We start from the raw sequence: 14,191 nt of genomic DNA, 5'->3' as shown, positions 1-14,191 counted from the left end.
TTTAGCAAATTTTAATTATGTAAACAAGACATCAACTATTTACAATAATGGTGTACATTCAATGAAATATCATCACGTGCTTTATTATTTTCGTCATCTCGATGATTAATAATAGTTTACATATAAAAACACATCACAAGAGTGTGGTACTATTTATTACGGATATTTCCGGATTTCTAAGCCCAGTTTGCCATTTTTGTATACTGTCGATAGGATAAATAAGTTGAATGACATTGAGCGACAAATTGTCCCTAATAATTGCACCCATTATCACTTCCTCCGCAACAAAAAGTCCAAAAATTGTCAAAGGGTGTAATTTACTAGCCAAAACAAAGCCAAAAGACATTGCCACCGTGTCACACAAGGAGTTAACCATGCTGTCGCCACTGTAACCTTGAGCCAACGCTGTTTGTCGATAACGCTCAATAATGAATGGGGAATTTTCCAACATTTCCCATCCAGCCTCGGCCCCCAAAGCAAATAGGAATCTGGACCTCACTGAAGTATTGACCACAGGAACCAGACCACTCGCGTGGTACAGGAGGAACCCGTGCAAAACATGAGTGAATGTGTACCAGTCTGTCAATTGCTGAGAATTTTGTGCACCAAATATATCGCCATCCCAAAGCATAACGGGCCCATTGGGGGAAACAAGTGGTTGACCCATTGCGTGAAGAGTGAAGGCTTGCAGCATGAAAATTGAAGAAATGGCAAAACCAAACTTCAGGTCATCCCAATGTGGAAATGCATCCTCGTATCGTTCAAGGACCTAATTGCAAACAGGACAAGTTTAATCAAAGCCCATCCTACATAGACCCAAACACACCAAATAAGTACAGATAACCATGCAATTACTGTTAACGTACCTTGTCATTCTTTTTCGTCTTCACAAATAAAACTTCATTTTCTCCGATAGTTTCATTACTCGGAATCACACAATTTCCATGTAAAAAATGACCTTCACACAGGCGACGTCCACTGATACCAGGAATGGTATAACAGGTGGACACCAACCAAAAAATTACTAATGTCTCACGTTTCATGTCGACGTTGAAATGTTTTCATAACTAAATCAATATACAAGCAGTTGCCCCTTTATGCTTGCCTTGAGTATTTGTTTCTTTAGCCGTCCGCATTTTTTATTAAGCTTATGTTGAAGTAACCCTTAAATGCTGCATAAGCCTGTTTGACACATACGTGGACAGTTGCATGTTAGGTCAATGGCTTAGTTAGTACGCAAGCAAAAAGATGGTAAAAAGGTAACGACCACGTTAAACATGTACATGTTACACATTTTTACGAGTTTTCAGGTAGAAATTGAGTGAACCAATAATTGAGTCTATCAATGCAACGCATGTGGTTTGAATGGATCTGTTAATAGCTAAGTAGGCAATATTTTTGTTCACATTTTTAGTGACACTCGTATTCCATATATCCGGAAAAATTGTACATTCTTGTGTCCTTTTTCAGGGGTTCAATCCAGCATGATTTTTTGTGAATGGCACTGAATGGTTAACAACACGCAGGATTTGACTATTGCATTTGAATATTTAAGCAAAAATTCTAGGTCAGCTATTGAATTGAATGACCAAACCGGTGCATTTGCTACTTCATTTTTAGTTGTTAATTGCATAGTAATTTATACTGACGTCAATACCAGTGCAAATTAGCATTCCCCATGTAATCAACCGATTTTATTTATTTGATTTCTTGAGGAGTATTACAGTTTTATTACAAGTAAATAATGTTAATTATAGTTTTATTTTCAAAATAGTTGAAATTTACGACGACGAGCAGCACCCTTTTTTGGATGGGACCGATTCCAATAACGTGACGGAGTTCTTTAATTCCGTATCCTCGATGGCACTCATTTCCCTATAAACACGGATACATAAACTGGTTAAACTATGAACTTTCACAATTACTACGTCATCATATTTAGGTATTAATGGTAGTTAGCTAGCATGCTTATATGCAACATGCATATGGGTATAATTTTACATGCACCTAAATCCATATAGCGTTACCTTACGAGCAGAACCAAAGAGTTCATCACATTCTCTCCAGATTTTGGGGAAGTTTCTAAAAACGAGGCTCCACAGGAAGCAGCCAACTTTGAGCCTTCTTCCCACGGGACACACGCAACTCCTTCGCGGTTTCGAAGATCACTTTTGTTGCCACACAAAATGATGGGCAGACTCCGTCCGGCACCCTCCTACAAATTGTACGGGAATAATAAATAACTGAAGCCATCTTTCATGGACAAATTGCAGTGCAATTTAAATTTATATTCACTTGAATGGAGTGGACCCAATGACGAATGGAGAGAAAGGTGCGTTCACTCGTTACATCTGCAGACCAAAAGCGCATAATAAATAATATGAATCAATCGACATTCACGTTAAGGATTTTATTAATCGGGTCCCCAATGTATAGTAAAATTACCGTATAATAAAAGAACTCCATCCGCTCGTCGAAAGTAACTTTTTGTTAACGAGCGAAACCGTTCCTGACCTGATTCAAAAAATAAAAGTTAAGATTGAAATTATGTGTCACCAACTAATCGTCAGTCATACCTGCGGTATCCCAAATTTGGCAAGCGGCCGCAACGCCGTCCACCTCGACGCTTTTGACCCGAAAGTCAACTCCTTTATAGGGAAAATCAGAAAAATATCACCGTGAAAGTTTTAAGTAGATAACCATAGTCGTAGCTTGACCTTTGGAATACTTACCAATGGTCGAGCTAAGGTTGGGCGTAAAGTGTCCTTGACAAACCCTTTCGATAAACGTGCTCTTCCCGACTGCTGCATCTCCGGCCAAAATCACTTTGAAGGTGCGTTCCAGTTGTGGGGGAGGTTCTGAGATTATGGTTTTGGACCAAAGTGAACTGGAATATCCTGGACTATTAATCTCTTCTGAAGTACGGAATTCGTCCATTAAAGTTCCTCTTCCGCTATCTGAAGTGTAACACATGGATGTGTGAAAACTTTAGGTTCCACTTAAAAATTGTCTTATTTCCACTGTATAACATGTTACCCTTGTCGCCTAAGTGAGATTCGGCATAAGAACTCGGACCCGACCCTGTCGCACTGGTCACAAGACAATCATTCGCATCGCACAAGACACGATTAGCCTCGTTCAGGGACGAGAGATGGTCTTGCATTGCCTCAACAGCGTTGCGATGCACTGCTTTCTCCCTGAAACATATTTATTAATCAACACAAAATTCTTATTTTTACTAAAATATATATGTAAACCTTACGATTTCAATTCCTCGCACAATTCCAAGTAATCATTTCTCTTCAGTACCAACTGACTTTGGAGCACGGCGGCCTTCGTTTGCGCTTCCAGCAGCGAAGATCGTAAGGTTTTGTTTTCAGACTCGAGCCCATTATTATTATTGCCAGCGACACACCCACGATTTTTGCTCTCTTCATTGGACATCCAAGCCTTTTTAAAGCACAAAAGTTGCTCCGACAGTTCAGCAAGTTGGGTTTCCATTTCACCTGCGATTTTCCTTCTCTCAGCATCCACCTGCTTGGCCGCTTCTTCTCGAGCCTCCTGTTTCGTCCGAGCCTCAGTCTTGACGTATTCCTACATCATTCAGTTATAATTCAAACTGTCTCCGTGCATAATTTGTACCAAAATGCGTTACCATTTCTTCTCCCAACGCTTCCAATTGGGCCGCATGTACTTGAGCTGACCGACGGAAAGAATTTTCCAGACTTCGGTAATCGTCTGTGAGTCGGGTCACATCCGCCATCAGAAGAGAAAGTGATTTGCTTACAGATTCTTCGGGAATTCCCAGGCATTCCGACTCCGGAACAATTCCTAACGTCGTTGAGAAATTACTCCAAGCTCCCCTCGCAGAAGCATGTTTTCGCCCCATTTCATTCAACTGTTCTTCACTCGGAGTTGGCGTCTGAAAACTGCCCCTTCTCGTCCCAGGGTTGAGAAAGTCTCGAAATCCATGAGAAAATTCTGAGAAAGTTATTGACCCATCGCCGTCGTTGTCTAGGTCCAGAAATATGGCATCTGCGTCTGATAACGAAATTCTTAACGTGGCACACAAGCTACGAAGTTCTTCTCTTCCGATGTGACCTACACCGGTGGGGTCACAGAGCTGAAATAGCTCCTCGAGACGAGTTTCCATCATAATCAGTCAGGGTGTAATGTTCATAAAGACGTGGAAATAAAAAAAGACAATTCACAAGCTGGAAAAGTGTAAATATTTCGCACTAATAGACTAACAACACTTGTGCAAATAAAGCAATCACATTTTTTATTAGTGGCATTTCCAAATGGAGAGATTCATCATTCACACAGGTTTGTTGTTGTGAAATGCATATTCTGCTATTTGGCAATGAAGCATGACAAGTACATATTTCTAGATTCGAAACAACGACTGAAAATAATTAGAACATATGCATGTATATAGGATATACATTTGATGGAGGAACGATAATGTGGTCTGTGTGTCATTCAATCGAGCGATATTCTGCAATAAGTTCGTCATGTTCTGCAGAATTTTACTTAATTCATGTACATATTTAGATATGCAGATAAGGAAAGAAACTGAGCAATTAAAGCATACGTTCGTCTGTATTGCGTACATCTGTATTACGTAAATAGCTACCAATAACTTTTTATTTAATTGTTCAAGTTCAACAGTTTTTCATAAGGTGCATATCTAAAATGAAATCAGACAGTTAATTAACTGATCAATCACCATGTCTGCGAAGTTGAGTGTTGTTCCAGGTTTAACATTGAAGAGGGGACCGACTTGAAACCCAATTTGGCGACAAGAGCGAAGAAATGCCAGGTTGTACTTTCTCTTGTTAAATTCTTGGGCTCTTGCTATTATGCCCCAGTTACGTGATCTGTGGGGCTGACTCGTTTCTGAATTTCCTTCCAGGCGCTCTGTTTTTATGTGAGACTCGATATACCTTCATAAAAAAACTTTACAAAATCGGCGCTATTCGTATAGAATATTTCTTAGCTAATTGGAAATAACAACGCGTACCCCCACTGTCTCACCATCCTCGTATGAGACTCTGACGCTCTTCCGGCACTTGGATAGAGAAGAAAGACGTAGAGAGCTATTAAAATGGCTGCTGTAGGAAACACGGCGTACGCCAAAAACGGGATTACGCCGTAATATCGTATTGTCGCAAATGCGCAGATAACCATTCCAACGTATGATAATGCACTAATCGTTAGAAATGCGTCATATGCAAAACAATCGTTGAATTGTAGCATCAAAAGTTGCACAATTCGATAGTATCGTTGGCGAGGCAGGGGTATAGCTCGCCAGGTTACATCATATCTATCAAATTAGGAAACTATACACTTCTGCACAACATACAGACATAAATATGGATCGTTTGAAGTTTAAATATGAATGGATCAATAAATAATTTTTAAAATTACTAACTTCATCACTTCCGCCCATGCAGGTAAACTATTGGCCACGACGCAGAAGCTTATCGTATACACAACAGCAGATGCACCTGTCATAAGTAATTTCATACATGACACAAAACTACAATAGCATTAAGTCCTTCTATGTAATAATTTATGTAATTGGAATGTCCATGCTCACCCCAAGCTGCTAATCCCATCAGCATTTCCAACATGGCAAAGCAGAATTTTAATACAGGATACAAGAGCGGAAACCGGATAAAATGTGGTGACAGAACAGAAAATATGAAATTTGCATTGTTGGACAGAGCGAGAAACAAAGGAGCGTGAAGAATGCCGGTGTTAATGCACAGAAAATATAAAAGCCGCACCAATTTTCCAAACTCTTTGATTTTTGCTTCTTGATGTTTTAGAGCTGGCGAAGAATAAAGAATCTTTAATTAAAATCAGTTTTAAGCTGACTCTAATATATACCAAAAGACTTACGCTTGAATAAACCATCGACTTTAAAAAAGTTGGTAAGAAATTCTGCAATTTCTTCCCGTTTTCTCACGGAATTGAATGTAGTCCCCGTGTAGAAACTGTAGGCCGCAACGAAAGTTACGTGGACCGTACATTTTTCAATGGGCACTCCAAAAACGACGACGGACTGGTAAAGACGTGCGTAGATAAAGATGCAATAAAGTAATTGAGCTGTACCAAGTATTCGCCATCGGAAAAGCGTTTTGCGATCTGTCGTCACCTCGATCGCATTTCCAGAAACATTCCATTGGAAACAGTGGAACCCGTACTTGCGACCAACGTCAATTATTCGGTGTATCGTAGAGAAGGCCAGAGGATGTAACATTGCAATATATTTATATCAATCCAAGAGGTACTGCAGATGACAAACCTTCTGAATATACTTAAGAGTGAATGAAATGCTATTTTTGTACCGTATGTATTTGTATTTATTCCTTGCGATTTATGTGCTGTTTGCAATATCTAGTCTCCATCCTGTAAGACTCTTCAACAATTAACCATTCGAATTGTATTCTTACACAGCAGTATAATTTAAAAGGAATGTTAACAACGACATGATTGACATGATTGACTGACTTATTTGCAAGCAAATAGTCAATTATTTTTAACCCTACAATTATATAATGTCCGTTAATCGTTTTGAAATTTTGATCGCAATTGGTTACATATTTCTATCTTTGTTCAGTTTGCATAACACATTATTCAATATAAACATTCATTGACAACACACAATTAAGTAGATTTGGTAGAAATTTTGCAAATTTGACAGGGACAATTTGAATCACAAACAACCTTTCATATGGGTTAGTTAGACTAAATTATTGAAGGCAAAGGTGAGATAATTGGATATCAATATCTATCTACGCAAACTAGTTTGAAACCACTATCCTTCCAGTTATCTAAGAATTGACAAGACTGTAACCTTGAGCTACGCAGTGCTATCTATACATGGAAATATGCATTTACATATGTACATATATTTATCATATGTACATAATGTATGAATAATTTTAACTTGACGACTGAACCCAAATTTTATATTTCGTTGAAAATCCTATATTTTTTAGATTCCTACTGTGATATGACACGATGAAAATAAACATGTGCAAGTCAGTCATGAAATAGTGAAATATTAGACATGAGTAATTTTGATTCGTTTATTAATCCTTAGTAAATAACTTGCAAGAAAGTTAATTTGTTCACAAGAGACTACTGAAACTCTAAATCGTCCAAATCAACTTTACTGTCTTTGTCTGGCGTTGATGCGTCCACTCTTCTCAATTGAAAATAAGAATGCTTTTTAGGATAACCAAACGTGGTGAGAATTAGATCAAGCTTTTGACTTTCTGTAACATCAACGCTATAATTTAAAGGCGAAATCTCTATGAACTGAATGGTGGGAAGGGTAATTATTTTCTGGAGAACAGAACCATGAACTCCAAATGGTCCAGAGTCCCCGCATTGTGTGAGAGAAATTAATATTAAACCTCTCGTCGGATTGAACAAGCTCATTAATTCATCGGAGGGTACCAGAAAATAGTTTATATTCAACTCGGTAACTTTTTCTGGCAGGTGGGAGAGTTGAATTAGCTCGGCCTCTTGAACTGGACCTCGGCGACGGGTCAGAGAATTTCTGTGGAACGAATGCAAATTAAGCTAACCCAAAATGGACAATACTTATGTAATGAATTCAATGCAATATTGCTTACCTGTCCAATGTGAGCTTCGTGAGATGCAAACAATTAGCAAAAATGGCCATATCGAAAGGCAAGATTTTTCCTGTCTCTTCATCAATGTCGAGAGTAAGGTCGCCAATATCTACCTCTGTCAGTGTTAGTTTGTTATTTAAAATTATTTGCCGGAACAAGGCAGCAGGTGCTGGAAGAATATCCGTCTCCATGCACTTCAATTTCTGGAAATATTCGAAATTATTTGTTTCATATGGGCACCTTTAAACATTTGAAAAATCGTTGTAAACCATACCTTCTGATTTGCCAACACGTTTTGCCATAAAGTTATTCCAACAGCCGTAGAGTTTATTATTCGTATATTTTCCAAAGCCGTTACTCTGTTTAGGGTTGCGATATCAATTTTTTCCATGTCCGAATCTGCAAGAGGTTTTTCTTCGGAAACTGGAAGTCCGTGCCCTACGCATTCACAATAACGAATTTGAATTCATTATGTAAATTCCAACTTCATGCATACGTAGCTAAACCTAACCTTGAATTAAATCTAAATCAAATGATTTCAGACTCTGATAGCTCTTTGAAACGAGTCGCAAAACCAGAGCTGATAACTGAGAAGCCTGTCTGAATCCCAGACAGCATCTAATTTGAACACGGAGATTTCGAATACAGTCAAATTTTGATGAAAGGAGAAGAATAGGTATGGCGTCTTCCTGCACCAATAATCCACCAAAATATTGTGTCAGATACATAATATATGTACATGTGTTTTTTAAAGCAATAATTTAACTCTTTAATAAATACCTGAATTGCCATTGGAGGGCCTCTCATCACCTGCGCTTCCACGAAATGTACAGCCTCCTCAGTGGCAGAAGGCACTGTGCTAATGCTAAGCGATAAATGTGTCACATTTTTAAACTTGTATGAAAATTTATCCGGTGAAAGGCCCAATTCGGTGGGTGAAGTTGTCACCGGAGGAGCTAAATTTAGGTCGAGATGACGAAGGGTGGTCGCACTATCTAAAAGAAGGTAATGCAAGTTTTCAACTGAAATTTTGGAGTTTACAACCCTCAATCTTCGAAGAAGGTGTGGATATCGGAGCAGTTGTGTTCCAACATGACCTGCAATGTATATGAGTAGTAACTTATAAATAATTTGCATATACACATATTTATGTTGTACATTTCCATGTATTTATACGGTAGCATGATTTTTACCAAATAAACACGGAGGTCCAACTAAACTTTTCACTGCAACTTCTCTTAACCTCAAGTTTAGAATTCTTGGCAGGTACCACCCATTCTCATTTCCTTGTGTTTCATCCAGATCTGCTGAGAATTCGACGAATTCATCCACTTCTGCCTTAAACTGATTACACACTAGACGACAAGTTGTAGCATCTTTTGAGGGCAGTAAATTAAATATCTGGCCACGAATCTACCAAGATGATGAAACAATTTGATATGTATTAAATATAATTTACGTAATACGTTAAAACTATTGAAAGTAATGGTGCAATACCTCTGCAGGGAGTGTTAACATGGGTACAATTTCAGTAACGTTTTTATCAACTACTTGATTTTGGGACATTTTTAATAAGTTTCAAAAACTACTTGGTTTGCAAATGTCACTATATACGTACATTTATTTGTAGTCATCGTTTACTCTTATGGAATTTCGCATCTGTAGTTTAGTCCGTTTTAATGCTCCAAACCACAGATGAAGATCCCGGTTTTTAAAATAGTTAAAAATAGAAACCAATGCAATCCAATTTACAACGATTGGGGCAAAAATATGATTTCATAAAAACTTCTCAATCTGTGAAAAAAACAATGAATTACAAGTTGTAATTTACAAAATTTTTGTATTTCATGAGTTTTGCATACGTCAATGAGAAGGTGAATTTTCATATACTGCTAACTGGAAATTCGCGTCATACATGTGTATGTATTTATGGCGATGTTAGCAATGTATGATGATCCGATACAGTCAGGTAAACACCTTTTTTACGTGGATGATGAGTACATGAGTCAGATATTATTAGCATGTTATTATTGTTTTTTTTGTTGCTAAAAACCGTGCCATAACTTTTACTATGATGTGACATTTGTCCAGATAAAATGAATCATACATAAATATGTATGTACGTATGTACATGGTATATACATACTCATTCTCTATTGTACTGTTTGTCTACGTGATTTACATCACCTATGATGACTGATAACTATGCTTACACGCTTATATATAAGCAAACTGCTTATTGTCGAAATGAATTATTTTTCGTTGCAGAGTTTTTTAAATATCATTATTAAAAACCTGTCGAGGGAACTAGGATCCCAAAAATTCATTGAAGTACCTAAAACAATTTCAGTTTTACAAGCTTAACTTCGAAAAACAAATTCTGTGGAAGTATTTTACTTGAATATTTAAATATTTATTTTAATACTGTTATTTTAAACTAATTAATTCCCAGTCGTATTATCATAATGTGTTGTTGGTGGTATCCAAGAAGGAGACGAACATACGAATGCGCACCTTATGGTCCAGGTAAAGATTTGAAAAATACCTGTATATTATACACATATGTATATGTAGATTTTTTATACAAGTGAATTAATAATTTAGCCGTCCCTGGATATCCCTCGCACCATCATAATCATCACTATAATCCTCCCGTGTACATTGGGTCCCCAGGCATTGGGCACGGTCCACATCATCATCATCACGGTCATCCAGCCCACGCCCAACCTCATTTTGGTGGTCATCATGGTGGTCATCATTAATTAATTAGGGTTTATTTTACTAGGTAGATACTAGCATATATAGCAATTACATTATGTAATTTACATATGTACCATACTCTTGCTCCATGCAAAGCAACTGCATGCATATTTTTACTTTCTTATCCTATATGAAATTAAGCAAGTACATTGGCATTAACCCAAAATCATGCATTATCGCATAATAATTATTTATATTTGTACGTAGAAGCATTTGTGTACTCCAATTGCACACATGGTTAAGATACATTTTCTTAATTATCGGAATAAACAAGTTGACATGTACCTATAAGCATTTAAACATGTTATATTCACGTTAAACTACAACTCACATCAAATCCGTGCATTTCACTCATTTGCATACATACGTGCATTTGGCTGGACGAATAAGATGTAAAATTGAGTGTTAAACCTTCTATTTCCATCGCATAAATATATTTACTATAGGTGAACAAGTCCACTAAAATTGTGGGATGCCACAACTTATGTATACATGTATATGTATATGTATAATGGGCGGTCAGAGGAAATTTTAACCCTTTGTCACCTTTGGTCTAAACATTTTGAGCTGAAATAATTTTTATTGTGAAATATGATGAATAAACTCGAGTCAAACGTTTGACAGTACTGTCAACTGTCTTCACTTTGATTTTATACTTTGCTAAATATATCATCTTCCTTTGAGAAAGGAATATTGGATCTAAAGTGATATTCTCAAAATTCCATTGACGTCAACATTTTGACATTCATCTTTAAAGATCAGAATAGATAATTCAAAAATTTCGCAATCCGTTTTCACTATTTTTCATCTCTTAACCAACTTTGTTACATTAGTGTCTTCGACAATCTCAAGCAAAATGGACAAAATAATTTCTCTTCTGGAGAACAATACCTCATTATTTGTCGCAAGTAACATTATTACGACCTCACTTTCAATATCGTACATTTTGTATAAGAGAAAGCAACGAAATGAGTTAGCACGCCTTCGCCCCACACGACTTGTGGTAATCACTGGATGTGACTCCGGTCTTGGACTGTCAATGGCACTTTGGGCCCGACAATTGGGTTACCCGGTTCTTGCTGGGTGTCTAAATCCTGATGGAGAAGGAGCCAATTTGCTAAAGAAAGAAGGGGTCACAATTTCTCGACTTGACGTGACCAAGGCCGAGAGCATCAATGATTTCCAGGAGGCTTGCACAAAGGTCCTCGAGGAAACGAAAACAAGTATGTATCGTACATACATATGTATGGAATTTTAAACTAATGAATATTCGGAAACAGCTTAATACTCATATTTTATTTTTAGAACTATGGGCCGTCGTTTCCAATGCTGCAGTATTAGTGTGTGCTGAAGTTTTATGGCAAACCCAATCGCAATGGGAGCGACAGTTTGCGGTCAATTTTTGGGGAGCGGTTCACCTTACAAAACAGTTCCAACCGTTGCTCTTCCAACATAAGAGTATACTTCACTATATTTAATACATTGTATTTTAAAATTCTAGTAAAGTGACAGCATTAATTCTCCAGGTCGTTTCATCATTATTTCGAGTGACTGCAGCAAGCTAGCCCTGCCCGGACTGTCGATGTATGCAGCGTCAAAAGCAGCCTTGGAATCCTGGGGGCGAGGCCTTCGTCTAGAGTTTGGAAAGTATGGTGTCACTGTGGTCTCGTACCAGCCAGGATCGTTTGCTTTCTCGTCACAAATATTCGCAGGAAGTGCCACACATTACGCCGAAATGGAGAAGAACATGTCCCCACTTGATAAAGAATTTTATGGGGACTACTTTACGGGTTGGAAAAGGTTGAAGGCCCAACTTTCAGAGCAATTGCCCAGTGTACAGGTGAATTTTAAGTAATTATAACCCAAATATTTACAACTATTTAAAATATCATCTTGGGATGTTTCAGCCTCTGAAGAGCAAACGACACCAGAAAGATTTGAAACTTTTGCTGGAAGGAAACCTGTCAAGAACGCCCGTAGTGACGTACGAAACTTGGGTGCAGCTAGTTTTGCTTTGGGGTGAAAAACTTCTTCCACGAGCACTCAGTGACAAGCTTCTTACGTTCACAATGAATGGTGCTGTGGACGTTTTTTGGAAGCCGATGAATTATGCAAAGCTTTGTCGAAAGTTTGTCAGATAACTTGTGCAATTACATATTTCTAATACAAAAACTTATTATACAATGTGCTCATACATACATATTTTGCAAGATTTTCTGATTTTATTCAATATAAATGTCACATTGGGAAAGTCATGTATACATTTAGCACCACTATAAGAAAATAGACTGCATCACGAGTTTTAATTTTTTTCCATAGCCCCTCTGACCAACTTATCTTGCCGTCCATCCCACATCCATTGTTAGCGCAGCTCCATTAATCTGGCTTGCATTGTCTGAACTCAGAAATACTGCAAAAGCGCCCAAGTTTTCCGGCGTTACGAATTCAGCTGCGGGATGTTTCTCAAGTAAAAGTAGCTTCTTGGCTTCTTCTTCTAAAATTCCTCGTTCGCGTGCAATGTTGTCAATCTGTTTCTGAACCAGCGGAGTCAGAACCCACCCTGGACAAATCGTGTTACTCGTCACACCGCGTCCGGCGGCTTCTAGCGCAATGGCTTTCGACATCCCTGCAAATCACCTAATTAACAAATGGGTAAGAGTGGTTTATTAATGAATCCATACCAAGCACCCCATGTTTCGCGGCGCAGTAAGCAGACTTATTTGGAGACGCTCTGAGACTGTGTGCTGATCCAATGTGCACGAGACGTCCCCACCCTTTTTTGTACATTTCCGGAAGAGCAGCCCTGCTTAGGAAAAACGGTGCGTAAAGATTTAGCTTGAGTACAGCATCCCATTTTTCTGTTGGATAGCTTTCTGTACGAGATGTAAATTGGATTCCTGCATTATTCACCAGAATGTCCAACGATCTCAAAGTATCGGCGGTGTGAGCGATGAGATGGTTGCATGACTTTTCCGAGGAAAGGTCAGCCTGAGTGTAGGCGACACGTGCTGATGGTGCAAGTCCCTCCAATTGGGAGATAAGATGACCCACCTCACTCTCTTTCTCCAAACCTTGCAGCATTACTTGGGCCCCAGCTTTTACAAACTGGGTAGCAATACTCCATCCTATTCCAGAAGTGGATCCAGTTACTAAGACTGATTTTCCATGGAGTAGTGCCGTGGTGGTCATGACCTTGCTGGAGAATCGGAAAATTGGAGAATGAAACAAATTCTTGAGATTCAAAACGGATTGTGAACAAAAAATATTTTTACCTGGTACCCGGTAGAGAAGCAATAAGGACAAACTAATAATACAGCTATAGTCAGCTGAAATCACAAAAAAATCCAGATGCATAACTCACACCATAATACTTTACATATGTACATACGTGCTGGATCTTAGATAAGTGTGAAACCGGGGCTGGGTTATGAGCTGATGATGTCGATCTTTCTCTCATATGCCGCTGTTATGTAACAAAATATTGGCTCCGTGCCATCCTGGCATTCAATGGCCCCGTGCCCGACATACTCGGAATGTTGAATTTATCAATCATAAACATAAAATATAGGTAGTGGTTCTGTACCAACAGCAGACGCTTTTGTTGTACCAACTTACATATGTACATACATCACAGCTTTGCCAGTTGGTATGCCATATAAATATATGCTTTATATATATAAATAATTTATTATATTAAATTAAAGATATGCGAGATTTCTAATCAGCACTCAAGTTGAAAGTGCAATTGAGCTATGTACTCAAGGTCTTCCTAGTGCATT

General features: G+C 38.2%; 5 protein-coding genes and 1 long non-coding RNA gene across 6 annotated transcripts; 1 reads left to right on the top strand and 5 right to left on the bottom strand.

The window, feature by feature from the left end:
- Nucleotides 1–50: 50 nt before the first annotated feature.
- LOC118434427 (UPF0314 protein BBta_0150-like) lies at nt 51–1,136 on the bottom strand. The gene is made up of 2 exons (XM_035847953.1): nt 867–1,136; nt 51–769 (listed from the first exon to the last, which is right to left on the bottom strand). Exons 1-2 carry the CDS (start codon nt 1,041–1,043, stop codon nt 134–136), a joined length of 813 nt encoding a protein of 270 aa, XP_035703846.1. The 5' UTR covers nt 1,044–1,136; the 3' UTR covers nt 51–133.
- A 530-nt stretch (nt 1,137–1,666) lies between these two features.
- Nucleotides 1,667–4,184, bottom strand: LOC110843303 (ras and EF-hand domain-containing protein homolog). The gene is made up of 9 exons (XM_035847952.1): nt 3,656–4,184; nt 3,263–3,594; nt 3,037–3,197; nt 2,733–2,957; nt 2,577–2,648; nt 2,446–2,514; nt 2,296–2,351; nt 2,028–2,215; nt 1,667–1,875 (listed from the first exon to the last, which is right to left on the bottom strand). The coding sequence occupies exons 1-9, from the start codon at nt 4,154–4,156 to the stop codon at nt 1,782–1,784; spliced, it is 1,698 nt and encodes a 565-aa protein (XP_035703845.1). The 5' UTR covers nt 4,157–4,184; the 3' UTR covers nt 1,667–1,781.
- Nucleotides 4,185–4,482: 298 nt separating this feature from the next.
- LOC118434428 lies at nt 4,483–6,109 on the bottom strand. Its single transcript, XR_004834019.1, has 3 exons — nt 5,908–6,109; nt 5,024–5,836; nt 4,483–4,946 (listed from the first exon to the last, which is right to left on the bottom strand). It is a non-coding gene; the product is annotated as an uncharacterized LOC118434428 (long non-coding RNA).
- A 956-nt stretch (nt 6,110–7,065) lies between these two features.
- Nucleotides 7,066–9,333, bottom strand: LOC110843302. The gene is made up of 7 exons (XM_022089263.2): nt 9,150–9,333; nt 8,846–9,065; nt 8,433–8,749; nt 8,164–8,341; nt 7,927–8,090; nt 7,653–7,855; nt 7,066–7,576 (listed from the first exon to the last, which is right to left on the bottom strand). The coding sequence occupies exons 1-7, from the start codon at nt 9,216–9,218 to the stop codon at nt 7,153–7,155; spliced, it is 1,575 nt and encodes a 524-aa protein (XP_021944955.1). The 5' UTR covers nt 9,219–9,333; the 3' UTR covers nt 7,066–7,152.
- A 535-nt stretch (nt 9,334–9,868) lies between these two features.
- LOC110842817 (D-beta-hydroxybutyrate dehydrogenase, mitochondrial) lies at nt 9,869–12,663 on the top strand. The gene is made up of 5 exons (XM_022088645.2): nt 9,869–10,178; nt 10,257–11,635; nt 11,718–11,870; nt 11,939–12,252; nt 12,320–12,663. The coding sequence occupies exons 2-5, from the start codon at nt 11,269–11,271 to the stop codon at nt 12,551–12,553; spliced, it is 1,068 nt and encodes a 355-aa protein (XP_021944337.1). The 5' UTR covers nt 9,869–10,178; nt 10,257–11,268; the 3' UTR covers nt 12,554–12,663.
- Nucleotides 12,611–13,944, bottom strand: LOC110842818 (D-beta-hydroxybutyrate dehydrogenase). The gene is made up of 4 exons (XM_022088646.2): nt 13,801–13,944; nt 13,685–13,738; nt 13,094–13,608; nt 12,611–13,038 (listed from the first exon to the last, which is right to left on the bottom strand). The coding sequence occupies exons 3-4, from the start codon at nt 13,599–13,601 to the stop codon at nt 12,746–12,748; spliced, it is 801 nt and encodes a 266-aa protein (XP_021944338.1). The 5' UTR covers nt 13,602–13,608; nt 13,685–13,738; nt 13,801–13,944; the 3' UTR covers nt 12,611–12,745.
- Nucleotides 13,945–14,191: the final 247 nt, after the last annotated feature.

The sequence above is a fragment of the Folsomia candida genome, unplaced genomic scaffold, assembly GCF_002217175.1.
Source record: "Folsomia candida strain VU population unplaced genomic scaffold, ASM221717v1 Fcan01_Sc002, whole genome shotgun sequence".
NCBI classification, from domain to species: domain Eukaryota; kingdom Metazoa; phylum Arthropoda; class Collembola; order Entomobryomorpha; family Isotomidae; genus Folsomia; species Folsomia candida.
The sequence above is the reverse complement of the archived record's forward strand: the minus strand, read 5'-3'. Positions and strand labels throughout refer to the sequence as shown.

What these genes read in the sequence shown, in the direction of transcription:
- LOC118434427 (XM_035847953.1), bottom strand. Translation starts at nt 1,043, where the DNA reads ATGAAACGTGAGACATTAGTAATTTTTTGGTTGGTGTCCACCTGTTAT. An exon ending in AGACGAAAAAGAATGACAAG is followed by an intron (nt 770 to 866) that starts GTACGTTAACAG and finishes GTTTGCAATTAG; the next exon opens with GTCCTTGAACGATACGAGGA.
- LOC110843303 (XM_035847952.1), bottom strand. Translation starts at nt 4,156, where the DNA reads ATGATGGAAACTCGTCTCGAGGAGCTATTTCAGCTCTGTGACCCCACC. An exon ending in TTGTGCGAGGAATTGAAATC is followed by an intron (nt 3,198 to 3,262) that starts GTAAGGTTTACA and finishes AATATGTTTCAG; the next exon opens with GGAGAAAGCAGTGCATCGCA. An exon ending in CCAAATTTGGGATACCGCAG is followed by an intron (nt 2,515 to 2,576) that starts GTATGACTGACG and finishes TTTTTGAATCAG; the next exon opens with GTCAGGAACGGTTTCGCTCG.
- LOC110843302 (XM_022089263.2), bottom strand. Translation starts at nt 9,218, where the DNA reads ATGTCCCAAAATCAAGTAGTTGATAAAAACGTTACTGAAATTGTACCC. An exon ending in TGTTAACACTCCCTGCAGAG is followed by an intron (nt 9,066 to 9,149) that starts GTATTGCACCAT and finishes TCATCTTGGTAG; the next exon opens with ATTCGTGGCCAGATATTTAA. An exon ending in TGGACCTCCGTGTTTATTTG is followed by an intron (nt 8,750 to 8,845) that starts GTAAAAATCATG and finishes TATACATTGCAG; the next exon opens with GTCATGTTGGAACACAACTG.
- LOC110842817 (XM_022088645.2), top strand. Translation starts at nt 11,269, where the DNA reads ATGGACAAAATAATTTCTCTTCTGGAGAACAATACCTCATTATTTGTC. An exon ending in GTTGCTCTTCCAACATAAGA is followed by an intron (nt 11,871 to 11,938) that starts GTATACTTCACT and finishes TTAATTCTCCAG; the next exon opens with GTCGTTTCATCATTATTTCG. An exon ending in AGCAATTGCCCAGTGTACAG is followed by an intron (nt 12,253 to 12,319) that starts GTGAATTTTAAG and finishes GGGATGTTTCAG; the next exon opens with CCTCTGAAGAGCAAACGACA.
- LOC110842818 (XM_022088646.2), bottom strand. Translation starts at nt 13,601, where the DNA reads ATGACCACCACGGCACTACTCCATGGAAAATCAGTCTTAGTAACTGGA. An exon ending in CGCGAAACATGGGGTGCTTG is followed by an intron (nt 13,039 to 13,093) that starts GTATGGATTCAT and finishes GGTGATTTGCAG; the next exon opens with GGATGTCGAAAGCCATTGCG.